Source organism: Salvelinus alpinus, chromosome 3, assembly GCF_045679555.1.
Source record: "Salvelinus alpinus chromosome 3, SLU_Salpinus.1, whole genome shotgun sequence".
Taxonomy (NCBI): domain Eukaryota; kingdom Metazoa; phylum Chordata; class Actinopteri; order Salmoniformes; family Salmonidae; genus Salvelinus; species Salvelinus alpinus.
Genome location: NC_092088.1, coordinates 18224376 through 18236584, shown reverse-complemented (window position 1 = coordinate 18236584; position 12209 = coordinate 18224376). Strand labels below are relative to the sequence as shown.

The 12209-nt window shown below is 44.3% G+C and overlaps 1 protein-coding gene across 1 annotated transcript; it reads right to left on the bottom strand.

The window, feature by feature from the left end:
- Positions 1–386: 386 nt before the first annotated feature.
- Positions 387–12078, bottom strand: LOC139570163 (ubiquitin domain-containing protein 1-like). Its single transcript, XM_071391783.1, has 4 exons — positions 11996–12078; positions 11283–11424; positions 3837–4064; positions 387–3575 (listed from the first exon to the last, which is right to left on the bottom strand). The coding sequence occupies exons 2-4, from the start codon at positions 11368–11370 to the stop codon at positions 3193–3195; spliced, it is 699 nt and encodes a 232-aa protein (XP_071247884.1). The 5' UTR covers positions 11371–11424; positions 11996–12078; the 3' UTR covers positions 387–3192.
- Between the last annotated feature and the right edge of the window lie 131 nt (positions 12079–12209).

Below are 12209 nucleotides of genomic sequence, written 5' to 3'. Positions count from 1 at the left end.
AGTGCGCCACAAGAGAATTTCACAGAGTCAATAATCAATACACTAAATTATACTGTATATCCACAAGATGGCAGTATGACCTAAATCAATTACCTGAACTTGCATTGTGTGGGGCGAGTCCAGGGAAGTTCATTCAATAAGTATTGAACTTTAAAAACGGATCACCAAAGGGACAAGAGAACACAAACATTTAAACTAATAAAAATTCACTTTGGTTGTTATTCATTTACAGAGGCTAGTAAGGATATTCTGGTCCAAGGCCACATACAGATTTGGCTACAGGATAAAATGAAGAGATTTCCTTTAACAATAATTGTAATTATGTTACAGCTAAAAACAAGGTTGAAAATGAAATCAGCTTATAAATGTACACGTCACTTGTAAAATGAGTTGTTGTAAGCATTTTTAATTATCAGAAATCTCATATATAATAATCACTTATATTTTTTCCAAATGACTAAATATACATATCTTTATACATCCTTGTGGACATCAACAAAAACACAATTTGCATGTTTCTGCTTTGAGCAAGGCCTCTTGATCCACCCTGGTGAAAATGCTTGATTAAAATGCAATGGCTTATTGGTATCTGAGGTCCGAGAGGAACATAAAGCAGTGTACATGGTTTCCTAAAGTAACCCAGAAAATAACTAAAATAAATATCCATGGCCATATTACCAGCTTTAGTCTACTGCATGACTGAGTCCACCTGTGTACCATGACTAATATGACTTAGGACATTACAGAAACATACAAATGAAACTCCTGATCTGACCCCCATATGATCAAACACGTATCATGCATACAAAACATACTTGTACATTCTTACTAAAACAGAAAGCGTGTCTGATTAATTGCCTGCATAAGGGATCTTTCCTAGACAATTGTTGAAATCTCTCCCAACTATTGTGATGGGAGGTTCACAGGCCTCAGAAAACTGAAGGAAGAGCAGAGAAGTCGCTCTCTCTCCCCTGCTCCCCTGGCCTGGATCGAACCACGGCCCTTGTGTGATGTCATTGCTCTGTGGCATCAGATTTGTCCTTACTGGCAACATCGTGCAGCTCCCTCACATAGATTACATTGAGGTTTCTATTTTTGTGCTGTCCGGTGTAGGGATTGTACATTGATGTTAGACCGACGTATCTCGTTACCTCTCATAGCACTAAATTAACCTAGATGAAGCAAACATTTGAGCCACATTCTGCAAGGAGGGATTGAGACAAGATGTAGCAACACAGCTAACAGAACATGGGTCTCTGCTGTTATACACAGAAGAGGTGGGAGACTGTAAAAAGAGGCTCTATTACAAAGTTAGGTATTTTTCTGAGCCCAAATGGCTGTGCTAACCTTCACAGAAAATGGGGGGGGGGGACAAGGGCCAAGCCAATTCACGCAAGGTACATGATTGTTATAGTGATGACATCCCATTAAAAGAAAGAAGTGGCCATTTGAACACTTTTATAGATGAGACAACATTTCAAAACAGAGATGAAAGCAATATGAAACTCTGAACAAGGTCAAAGGCTGATTGTACAACAAAGCAATCTGAACATAGCAGGCTCCTATGTTGTGTTTCTGAGAACCTTTACATAGTCATAGCTAATGCTACTGTATATATGAAATAAGGGGAGAATCAAAAGGTACGAGGTCTATTTTGTATTGCACATACATTGTAAGTTGAGAGAAATACTCAAGTTTGCATAAAGGTTAACAAATATATTCCCAGCACAGTCATTGATCAACTGTTTGAGCTAAAGTTGGATAAAGTTCAAATGCCTATACAGACAACAAACCTAAAATCCTTAAAGGGCATAGCATGCTAGCAGATACCCATAGACTTCCAGTCAGTGCGCTAACACTAGTTAGCATTGGCTTGTGAAACTACCTTTAACTTTCTTCATTCTAAAACACAAAGACATAAAAATAGTATCCACGTGTTCATCCGACACTGGGGAAGTAGATAAATTGCCTCATTGCCAAAATATCCCTTTAAATGATAGCATAACTATGATGACAATAGCCTGGTAACAAGTCTTCCCACCTCCAGCTTAACCATCCACCACTGAGTATCTTGTTTATGTTCTTTTGATGAGGCCATAAAAGAAAGAGGCACAAGCGCTTAGAGAGAGATGGAAAAACAAAGGACTGACGTGAAGGGTAAAGGAGCACCTCATGTGCAGCGAGGTGCCACCCAAGACAGCCAGAAAACCACTGTTCCTCTTCCATGACTATATACTAAAACAGAGAGACGTTCTCCTATCCTCTTCACTGTAGCTTGAGCTTCCCATTTCACCTCAGGATTGTAATGTGGCACAGCATACAAGGGCTAGGCTCTCTAATCATTGTCACTTTACGGTACATTGACAATAGGAGCGTGGGGGGGGGGCGCATACAACCATTAGGGACAACACGGGGCTAACATCCATGGAAACGCCAGTGGTACATTTGAAATGCAATAACTGATATAGAGACAGCTGATCGAGAAATGCAGCAGTATATTTAGGATTTGTATAGATCTATGAAACGATTATTCCTGAATCTAGAGACAGAAGGCTTTAGCAGTAAAAAAAGCAGGATTCTGTTTAGTTTTCTTCCTTGAAGGCACACAAACTTCCACGCAAGTACAAATCAACTGTGCAAAAAAGCTTTGTTTGAGATTAACTCAAAAAAAGAAAGAAAACAATGAGAGAAAAAGTTTTGTATATCACTTGAGGGAGGATCATGGGAAGTATCCATTACAGGGTACAGAGTAGAGACCAGGGACAGAAAAAGATGTGCTTTACAAACTATGTAAAATAATCTGCGATTTCAATTGGCACTTGGTTAGTGCAGACGCAGACCCCTTGCACGTGCCGTACGGTGCACGCCTGCAATGTCTCACATCTGGGGGGGCAATTCTGCTATAATTTACTTCAAAGTTAGTGTGGTGAGTGACAGAAAACACCCCTTCGGGTGAGTGGTCTGATCTGAAACGTCTGGATCGATCGACCAACCGTCCTATAGAGAAGTGACACACTGAAAAGAACCACACTCTTTAATGGTAAACAATGAAACATTGAAAAGCAGCACTTCAGAGTCTCTCCCTTCTGTTGTTCATCTATTAACCGTAATTCCCCAAATCACCTCTCTGTTTTACAGATCAGCGGTAAAACCATTATCCAGGGCTCCTCCGTCGATCCTTTCATCTGGGACCTAGTTAATGGGGGCCTGCGGGTTGACGATGACCTGGATGACAAAGTCCTTCTGGATCTTAGTGTCCTGCAGGCGGGTCTTGTCCGTGAGCAGCTTGCCTGAGAAGAACCAGCGCTGGTGGGCCGTGTCGATGTCCTCCTGGGCCTGAAGCTGCTTTTTCAGCTGCCCGATGGAATCGGCCATGCTGGCGCTGAGGCGCAGGTCCTTGCCCGTGGAGAGGCGCACCTTGAGCTGGAACTCCTTCTTGGGGGCGGCTGTGGGCTCGGGGCTGTCGCCGGGGTCCTCGTCGCTGCGCTCGGAGATCAGATTGACCGGCGGGGCCAGGCAGTAGACGGGCAGCTGGTAGCGGCTACCCAGCTCATCATAACACTCTGTCAGGGAGCCTGGAACACAGACAGAGGCAAAAACATGTTCTGTTGCTAAATGTGTGTTATTTCACAACTGCTCAGGAAGTGGTCTTGACTCAGGCATGAATCAGAGAAACATGAATCAGATTTCATAAACAGGTCAATAGTTGTGCAAAAACATCATGGTGTAATATTACCATTGTTCCAAATGTACTGACAGTTCAAGTCTATTCAGATTCCAAATGTGCCCCCAGGTTATCATAGCTTCCCCATATCTTGCGTGTGTGTGTGCCTCACCGTGAGGCAGTGTGATGCTGGCTCCGTCCACTATGGCCTGGGCCAGCTCGTGGTCGTTGCACTCCAGGGCGACGGTGGCTGCCTTCAGAGCGTCCCAGATCTCCTTTCGGCCCTCGAAGGCCGGGGCGGTGTCCCAGAACTCATCCCTCTTACTGCGGAGCTGGCCCTCCGTCATGGGATAGTCACTCTTCCACTTGGGCTTGTCCTTCTTCAGGGGCTCATTGCGACCTGCAGGGAGGGACACAACAAAAAGTCACATTATTAGAAGGCTTTTGTAATATCAACCTACAGACTACGTACCAGAATATCGCTACACATCATTGTTTAGTGCATTGAAACGGGTACAGTTTTAGTCACATGCTCAGCAATATATACTGGGTTACATCTCTCTAAAAACACATATGGTTACAGCAAGGGCTAATGTCAAAGTACCAGATACCCATTCTAGCCTATTTGTTACAAAATATAGTTAAGGTACACATAATTGTTTTCAACACCTCCCAAAGTTAGAACGTAGACATGTCCAAGGCAAGGGCATCCACATGGTAAACATGTTAACTCTGGGTCCTTATCTGGGCATGGGGATTATCTGGGTATATACAATCTAGCACATGATAGGGAATGTCTGCTGCATATATCTGGCCTTTTGACAGTTTTCGGGAGACATGATAGGGCAATGGGAGTACCTCCCACATCATCACTTCTGTCAAGGCTGCAATCCAGGTTCTTTGCCTTCCTCCAACTATCTGTTGGCCACAAAGCCATTTCTATTCCAAGTCACTGGGCTCTGTCATATCCTCACATGGTCTCTCCTATTATTGCTATGCGGATGAAACTCAACTACTCCTCTTCCCTCCCTTCTGACACCCAGGCGGTGACAAGCATCTCTGCGTGCCTGGCAGGTATCTCAGCTTGGATGTCGGCCCACTACCTCAAGCTCAACAAAACGGAGTTGCTCTTCCTCCCGGGGAAGGCCTGCCCGATCCAAGACCTCTCCATTGTGGTTGACAACTCCACGGTGCTCCCCCTCCCAGAGTGGAAAGAACTATGGCCTGACCCTGGATAACATGCTGTCGTTCTCTGCAAACATCTAAGCAGTGACTTGCACCTGCAGGTTCATACTCTACGACATCCATAGAGTATGACTTTTCCTCACACAGGAAGCGGCTCAGGTCCTAATCCAAGCACTTGTCCTCTCCCATCTGGAGTCTGGACTACTGCAACTCTGTTGGCTGGGCTCCCTGCTTGTGCCATAAAACCCCTGCAACTTACCCAGAACGCAGCAGCCCGTCTGCTGTCCACCCTTCCCAAGTCCTCCCATGTCACCCCGCTCCTCCGCACACTCTGGCTTCCAGTCGATGCTCGCATCATCTTCAAGACTCTGGTGCTTGCCCACAGTGAAGCAAGGGGAACTGACCCTCCTTACTTTCAAGCTATGCTCAAACCCTACACCCAAACCAGAGCACTCCATTCCACCACCTCTGGTCTCTTGCCCCTCCCACCCCTAAATGTACTCTATACTCTATGTTGTGGTCTCACCTCGCTCTGTATGAGAGCATCTGCTAAATTACTCAGATATTCATTTCCAAGTACAATAGACTAGATAGCCTATTACATAATGAGACTTACCAGCAGCCATTGATTTGCGACGCAGAGTGAACAACACCCATTAAAGAATATTAGAGGGGGGCTTAGACAATGTGGGGGGCATCATCATGACACAGTCATTACCATGGACGAAACTAGAGCAACAATGTCGTGGCGTCTGTCAATGCCTGGAATCTCATTATAATAGTACAGTCTATCATCTACGTTCAATAAGGTCATCATAATACCATATAAGCAAGTTGTACCAGACACAGAAGACTAGAGCTCTTTAAAAAAAACTGCCCTAGAGAGATACTTAAGAAACTAATAGACGTTACACGTTGCTCTGGCAATGCCACAGCAGGCCTTTGCAGCGTTAGGTATTCCATGAGGACTAGTACACCCAGCTATAATAAACCCTCTTCCTCATCATCATGACCAAAGTCCTTCCCTCTCTGCCAGATTCAAGGCAGCCAGGTGAGCCACACAACATAAACAAGACCAATCTAGGCTCTGCTCGTTTGCATGACAGAGCAAAGGAGGCATTCCCGAGAGCGGGGGGGGGGGGGGGGGGGGTTGTTTGGACAATAAAATTCCCCCTCCCGCACCATACACGGTCCAGGATAGCGTAGAGTGAGTGTGTGGCAATCTCGGTTGCACTGGGTACACACAGCATGTGATGGGTGTTCCCATCTCCAAACGTTTCACTAGCACGGATGCAACAGTTAACAAGACATTTCTGGAGTGTTTGGGCCTGCCCGTCTGGAGAATTTTTCCCTACATTGCCAGCAAAGACCCCCCCCACCCCCCGACCCCCCCCCACACACACACACACACACACACACACACACACACACACACACACACACACACACACACACACACACACACACACACACACACACACACACACACACACACACACACACACACACACACACACACACACACACACACACACACACACACACACACAGCTCTCTATACCCTCAATCAGGGTTTATAATTAGAATTTGCAGACAGTATTACGCCATGTACATCTGAAAGATAATCCATGCTTAGCATTGGATTAGCACTGCACACCTATCGGGGAAGCCAGGAAAACACTTTTCAGCATGTGGTAAAGTGTTCCTTCAGCACCAGGCCAGGCTGACCACCATACAGCGCCTCTAAAACACCTCCTGTCTCAACCACATAACCTAAAGGAGAGAGGGAGCTTAATAGGACGCAGGCAGACGGCTGACAAGCAGCTCTCAGAATGGTATGGAGAGGTAAGTCCCGGCCTCCAATGAGGACTTGGTGTCAAACTGAGCAGCTGAGTTTTATAGTTGGCACCAGAGTGCGACTTCGGCTCGGTCTGTCACGTGGTACGAAACGGGCCCAGTTAGCTCACAAACGAGTGTTTGAATGGTCAAAGAAGAGTCTGCTGAGGCGGCGATTGTTGTCCTAACATGATCAGCGGCATCTCTGGTCTTCATTGACAACTAGGCTAACCAAGGGCAGTTGCCAAGTATCGAAAAAAGGTCACCTTTCCACCAAACAAATTATTTAGAGTGCAGGTAGTTTACGAGGAGTAAGCGGTAGGACAGTGTAGGATATACAGGGAGTAGAGTGTAATAATCTTCATACTAGCACTCAAGCAGAGTAATGGACTAGTCTATGAGAGTTGTTGGATCAGGCAGCATACAGGACTAGGACACAACTGTGTGTGCAACACTATGTGATGTCGTAAGGCAGGGTATCCCAAACTCGGTCCTGGGGCCTGTTTTGGTTCTGTCCCTAGCTGATTCAAATAATCCAAGCTTGATGATGAGTTGGTTACTTGAATCGGCTGTGTAGTCCTAGGGGCAAAAAACTAAATGTGCACCCAGGACCGAGTTTGGGAAACGCAGTGGTAAGGGACATCATATACTGTACGTTCAACTCAACTCAACATACATGCTGTCTTGGGAAAAAGGACTTGTAGACTTTCCAGTCATCATATAGCCTAGACTAGGCCTCTTGAAAAAAGTGAATAGGTCTAATGTGTCGTCTTGATTACCAGCTAACGTTTCAACATCAGATTAGCAAATAGTTTGGAAACGTGCAGGCCTATTTCCAGGTGTGCAGATATTGCAGCACTAGGCCAAGGAGCATCTCCACCCATCATGAATCCATGTTGCCGCAGCATTAGAGAAGCATTCCAGAGACATGACGCAATAGCAGGGTGTGCTCCTCACGTGGGGCTTGTTGAGGTTACGAAGGGGCAGATAATGCCACACTGGGGTGCTGGTAAATTGCATTTTACAGACAGGACTGCATTGCAGATCACGTTATGTACTGTTTCAGGACACAAAGATACACTTGTGATGTAGCGGTGGGCTGTATGTGGCTGTTAAAAAGTATAATCTTGGGGCTTGGGTTCAAAATAATAGGTTACAATCTTACATCATAGCGCCTCACTCCCCCGATAACACTAAATATAGGGCAGATCTGTTCCTAGAGGCCTACAGCCTGCTTTCACCCCTACAATGTCAATGTTGAAGTAGGCCAATTTCAGCCCTGAACCAACATTGCAAGTTAAAAGCATATCCGCAAGACTAGGAAGTATCCCTTTCACAGACAGTACAGCCATGTAGGAATGAATTCTATGAAAGTCAAAACTAGGCTTGGACCAAGCACAAATTCACTGTGAACACAGTCACCCCTGTAATTGACAATCTTATCGCCTTTTTCAAAACACAGTCCTCCTCGACATTCTGCGGCTAAAGATAAAACTTGGCCTCGCCTGCCAAACCTCCACGGAACATCCAAAAAGCAGTTTGAAAACTGCTATCAACTAGGCTTAGCCCCAGTTGCTAGACAACTTTGATGTGGATATAGAGCGCCACAGTGGAGGTGTCATAATACCCATAAAACCTAGCAGTCAAACAGGGAAATGGTTCCAATCGTTTTTCCACCCCTCATTTTCCCCATAGGGAATATTAGAAACATTTAAAATAAGGGCTGTGTTTCGTGTAGGCTTACCCTGGCGTGAGGGATAAGGGGACTTGTATCAATATATATATATATATCACTTTGTCCAAGAGAGATTTACATGGTTATCTAAACATCACACCAGCGTAAGCCTACATGAAACACAGCCCTTATTTTAAGTATTTCTAAATTCCCCTACGGCAAAAATGAAAGGTGGGAAAATGATTGGAACAATTTCCTTGTTTGACTGCTAGGTTTTATGGGTATTATGACGGATACTTCGGTACTCTATTGAAAGCAGGTGCTTCCACAGGTGTGGATCCTGAGTTAATTAAGCAATTAACATCCCATTATGCGTAGGGTCATGTATAAAAATTCCCAGTTGGCCATTATTTTGGATACCATGGCTAGAAGAGATCTCAGTGACTTTGAAAGAGGGGTCTCAAAGGAGCATAGGGGGTTTAAAGGGTGTGTGTGTCTATCATCAGATCTCAACCCAATTGAACACTTCTGGGAGATTCTGGATCGGTGCCTGAGACAGCGTTTTCCACCATCAACAAAACACCAAATTATGGAATTTCTTGTGGAAGAATATATAAGTTGAATAAAGTACGTATTCATAATTATTTTTATAAGAATAGTGATGCATCACTCCAATATAGGTTCAGGACACGTAGAATCTATGCCAAGGCATATTCAAGCTGTTTTTGCAGCCTAACGCCCTATTAAGACACTATGTTGGTGTTTCCTTTATTTTACATGTAGCTACAACATGACTTGGCCACGGTTATAATTAAACAAATGCTTACACCCAAATGAAGTTCTACACCAAGGAATAAAACAATACTTCCACCCACATATCTCACTGATCATCCCCAAAGCCAACACCTCATTTGGCCACTTTTCCTTCCAGTTCTCTGCTGCCAGTGACTGGAACGAATTGCAAAAATTGCTGAAGTTGGAGACTTTTATTTCCCTCACCAACTTTAAACATCAGCTAACCGATCGCTGCAGCTGTACATAGTCCATCTGTAAATAGCCCACCCAATCTACCTACCTCATCCCCATACTGTTTTTATTTACTTTTCTGCTCTTAGGCACACCCGTATCTTATTCGCTCCTATGGCCTATTTATTGCCTACCTCATGCCTTTTGCACACACTGTATATAGACTTTCTTTTTTCCCTACTGTGTCATTGACTTGTTTATTGTGTTATTGGCTTGTTTATTGTTTATTCCATGTGAAACTGTGTTGCTGTGTGTGTGTCACACTGCTTTGCTTTATCTTGGCCAGGTCGCAGTTGTAAATGAGAACTTGTTCTCAACTAGCCTACCTGGTTAAATAAAGGTGAAATATATATATATTTTTAAATAAAACAAAGGCAGCAAGTCATTCTTAACTTAGCACCCTGGTACTTATTTCTAGTCCTAATGGGAGACATGACACTGAGAAACGTCAGACATCTCCATGTTTTCACATGGCACACTGCATGCCGGCCTGGTGCACGCAGCCCCGGTGGAACAGTTGCCGTAGGGCAGTGGTTCGCAAACCTCTCCTCAGGGACCCCCAGACGTTTCACAATTTTGTTGTAGGCCTGAACTCGCTCACTGACTCACACAGTCAAGGGCTTGATACTTAGTTGACAAGTTGAATCAGGTGTGCTAGCTCTGGAATAGATCAAATACATGGAATGGCTGGAGGTCCCAGAGGAGAGGTTTGAGAACCACTGCTGTAGGGCACATGACACGACTTGTTCTTATTACCGGCCTGGGAGTGCCTCTAGTCTACCTGCATCAAACACTCACTGCTCCTAAGGCAGCGTTTCACAAACTCGGGCTGCACATTTTGGTTTTTGCCCTAGCACTACACAGCTGATTCAGATAATCAGCTGATCACCATTTCAATCAGCTGTGTAGTGCTAGGGCAAAAACCAAAATGTGTTTGGGAAACACTGTCCTGAAGCCCTGTTGGCTAGCAAAGCTCATGCGTAGAAATGCATCATCGGGTCTTCACTTCACTTATTGACTTCTCAAAACCCTAGCCCCGGGATGGTCTGTTTCGCAAGCTTTCCCGGAAGTTTTGCGATGTTGCGCCTCTGGGTTAAGAAACGGTGTTATGACAGTCCCACAGTCCAGTGTAAGATTGCATTTTCTAAATTAGGCCGAGGTGTTGATAGGTCCTATGTGGCAGAGGGATCTTACTGCTTTCCGTGTCCCTAGGAAGTTTCCAATTTGTGTTTCATTAGACCTAAGCTATTTGGAGCCTGTAGCGTCAGTCTTTATGCAAAGTGCTTTAGCAGCAATCTACATTCCATCAGTCACTTAAAACGCAAACAAACTATAACAGGTTAAACATGGCAGTCTGCCACTATTTTTCTAATGCAGAAAATAATCTTAGCAAGGTAATGGACTTGCACATGAAAAATCAAGATAACATTGTTGGTGAAAAGTCAACTCAACTACTATGATGTATTATTGACAGTCAACCAATGGTGTTTTCCCTGATCAAATTAGGTTTAGCCTAGTTGTGTTGGTAGCTATTTATACAGCCATCGGTTGGTACATTTTAGTAATTTAGCAGATGCTTTTATCCAGAGCGACTTACAGTAGTGAGTGCATACATTTTTCTGTACTGGTAGAGAGGTAACAGGAAGTAACTCGTGTCCTGCAAGACGGGGGAAGGGAAATTTCAAACTTATCCTACAGTTATTTGGGCACAGTCCAGATTGGGTACCCGTGTTAAGAGTGAGAACCTTAAGGACGAAATCCATATTTCTCTGGGGGTTAATATGTTGTAGTAATGAAATGGGTAGATATGGTACTACATGGTAAACATTTACCACGTAATGTGTTGAACTATGTTTCTATTCGATGCACTCAGACAACAAAGTTACCGTTACTTACTTCCACGTTTTCGGTGTGCCCTTCCACTGCTTCTGGATGATCCGTGGCCCTGTGTGTCCTCACGTTCTCTCCCAACACATCCTCCCATGATTATTATCAGTTGGCTAACTATGTCGGGGCCCCATTATTAGCCAACCGCTACCTAGTTCCAAAACAATTAGATATAGCTAGAACCGCTGTACAAAATTAACTCGCTAGGTCAAGGTGCTTTTCTTGATAGCAGAATCCACAAATTAACTTTAGATGGAATGTGAACACTGGTCGCACAACTAAATTGTAAGCGCGGAAGAGCTAGCTAGATACTTCTGCTTTATTATTGTTTGATGCGATCCAACATTCCAAAATGAGTAGTCACGTGCAGACTCGCTAGCAAGCTAAACGGGATAAGTGTCAACAATAATTGATTGCATTATATCTAGACTGCCCTCTATACATTGTACTTAGACAAGTTAGCGTGGCAACTAGCTAGTTTCGTGGACAACGATTTGCTAAGCAACTTGTTAGCAAGCTCACATTAGATCGCTGGCTTGATAACTCGCACACTGCCACCCGTCGTTGCGCGAGACAGCCCGAGCTAATTTAGCTAGTTAACATTAGTAAACAACCTTTCACGTACTCACGACCACGTAAGTATTCTAAACAGATAGCTTGGATTTTAAACCAAAATTATTGTTGATATGATTCTCCGTTTAACACCGTGGTCAATTTCAAACCTTTCTCATTTTTCTCAGCCAGGTTTTTAAATCCCCCTTCTCTTCCTGGTGCGGGTAGCAACAGTAACTTTTTACGCCTGCGCGTGCTCAAGGCAAGGGGTGTCAGATTATGGCACGTCACGATTTCCTTCAGGGGTGGGGAGCATCCCTTGAACAAATGAAAGTCCTCAACCATGCCAAAACTAACTTTATATATATATTTTGCAGATGAACG

Excerpts from the sequence above, each read along its gene's own strand:
- LOC139570163 (XM_071391783.1), bottom strand. The coding sequence starts at position 11,370 with ATGGGAGGATGTGTTGGGAGAGAACGTGAGGACACACAGGGCCACGGA. Across the intron at positions 4,065-11,282 it reads GGCACACCGAAAACGTGGAA|GTCGCAATGAGCCCCTGAAG; the intron begins GTAAGTAACGGT and ends CCCTCCCTGCAG. Across the intron at positions 3,576-3,836 it reads CAGCATCACACTGCCTCACG|GCTCCCTGACAGAGTGTTAT; the intron begins GTGAGGCACACA and ends TCTGTGTTCCAG.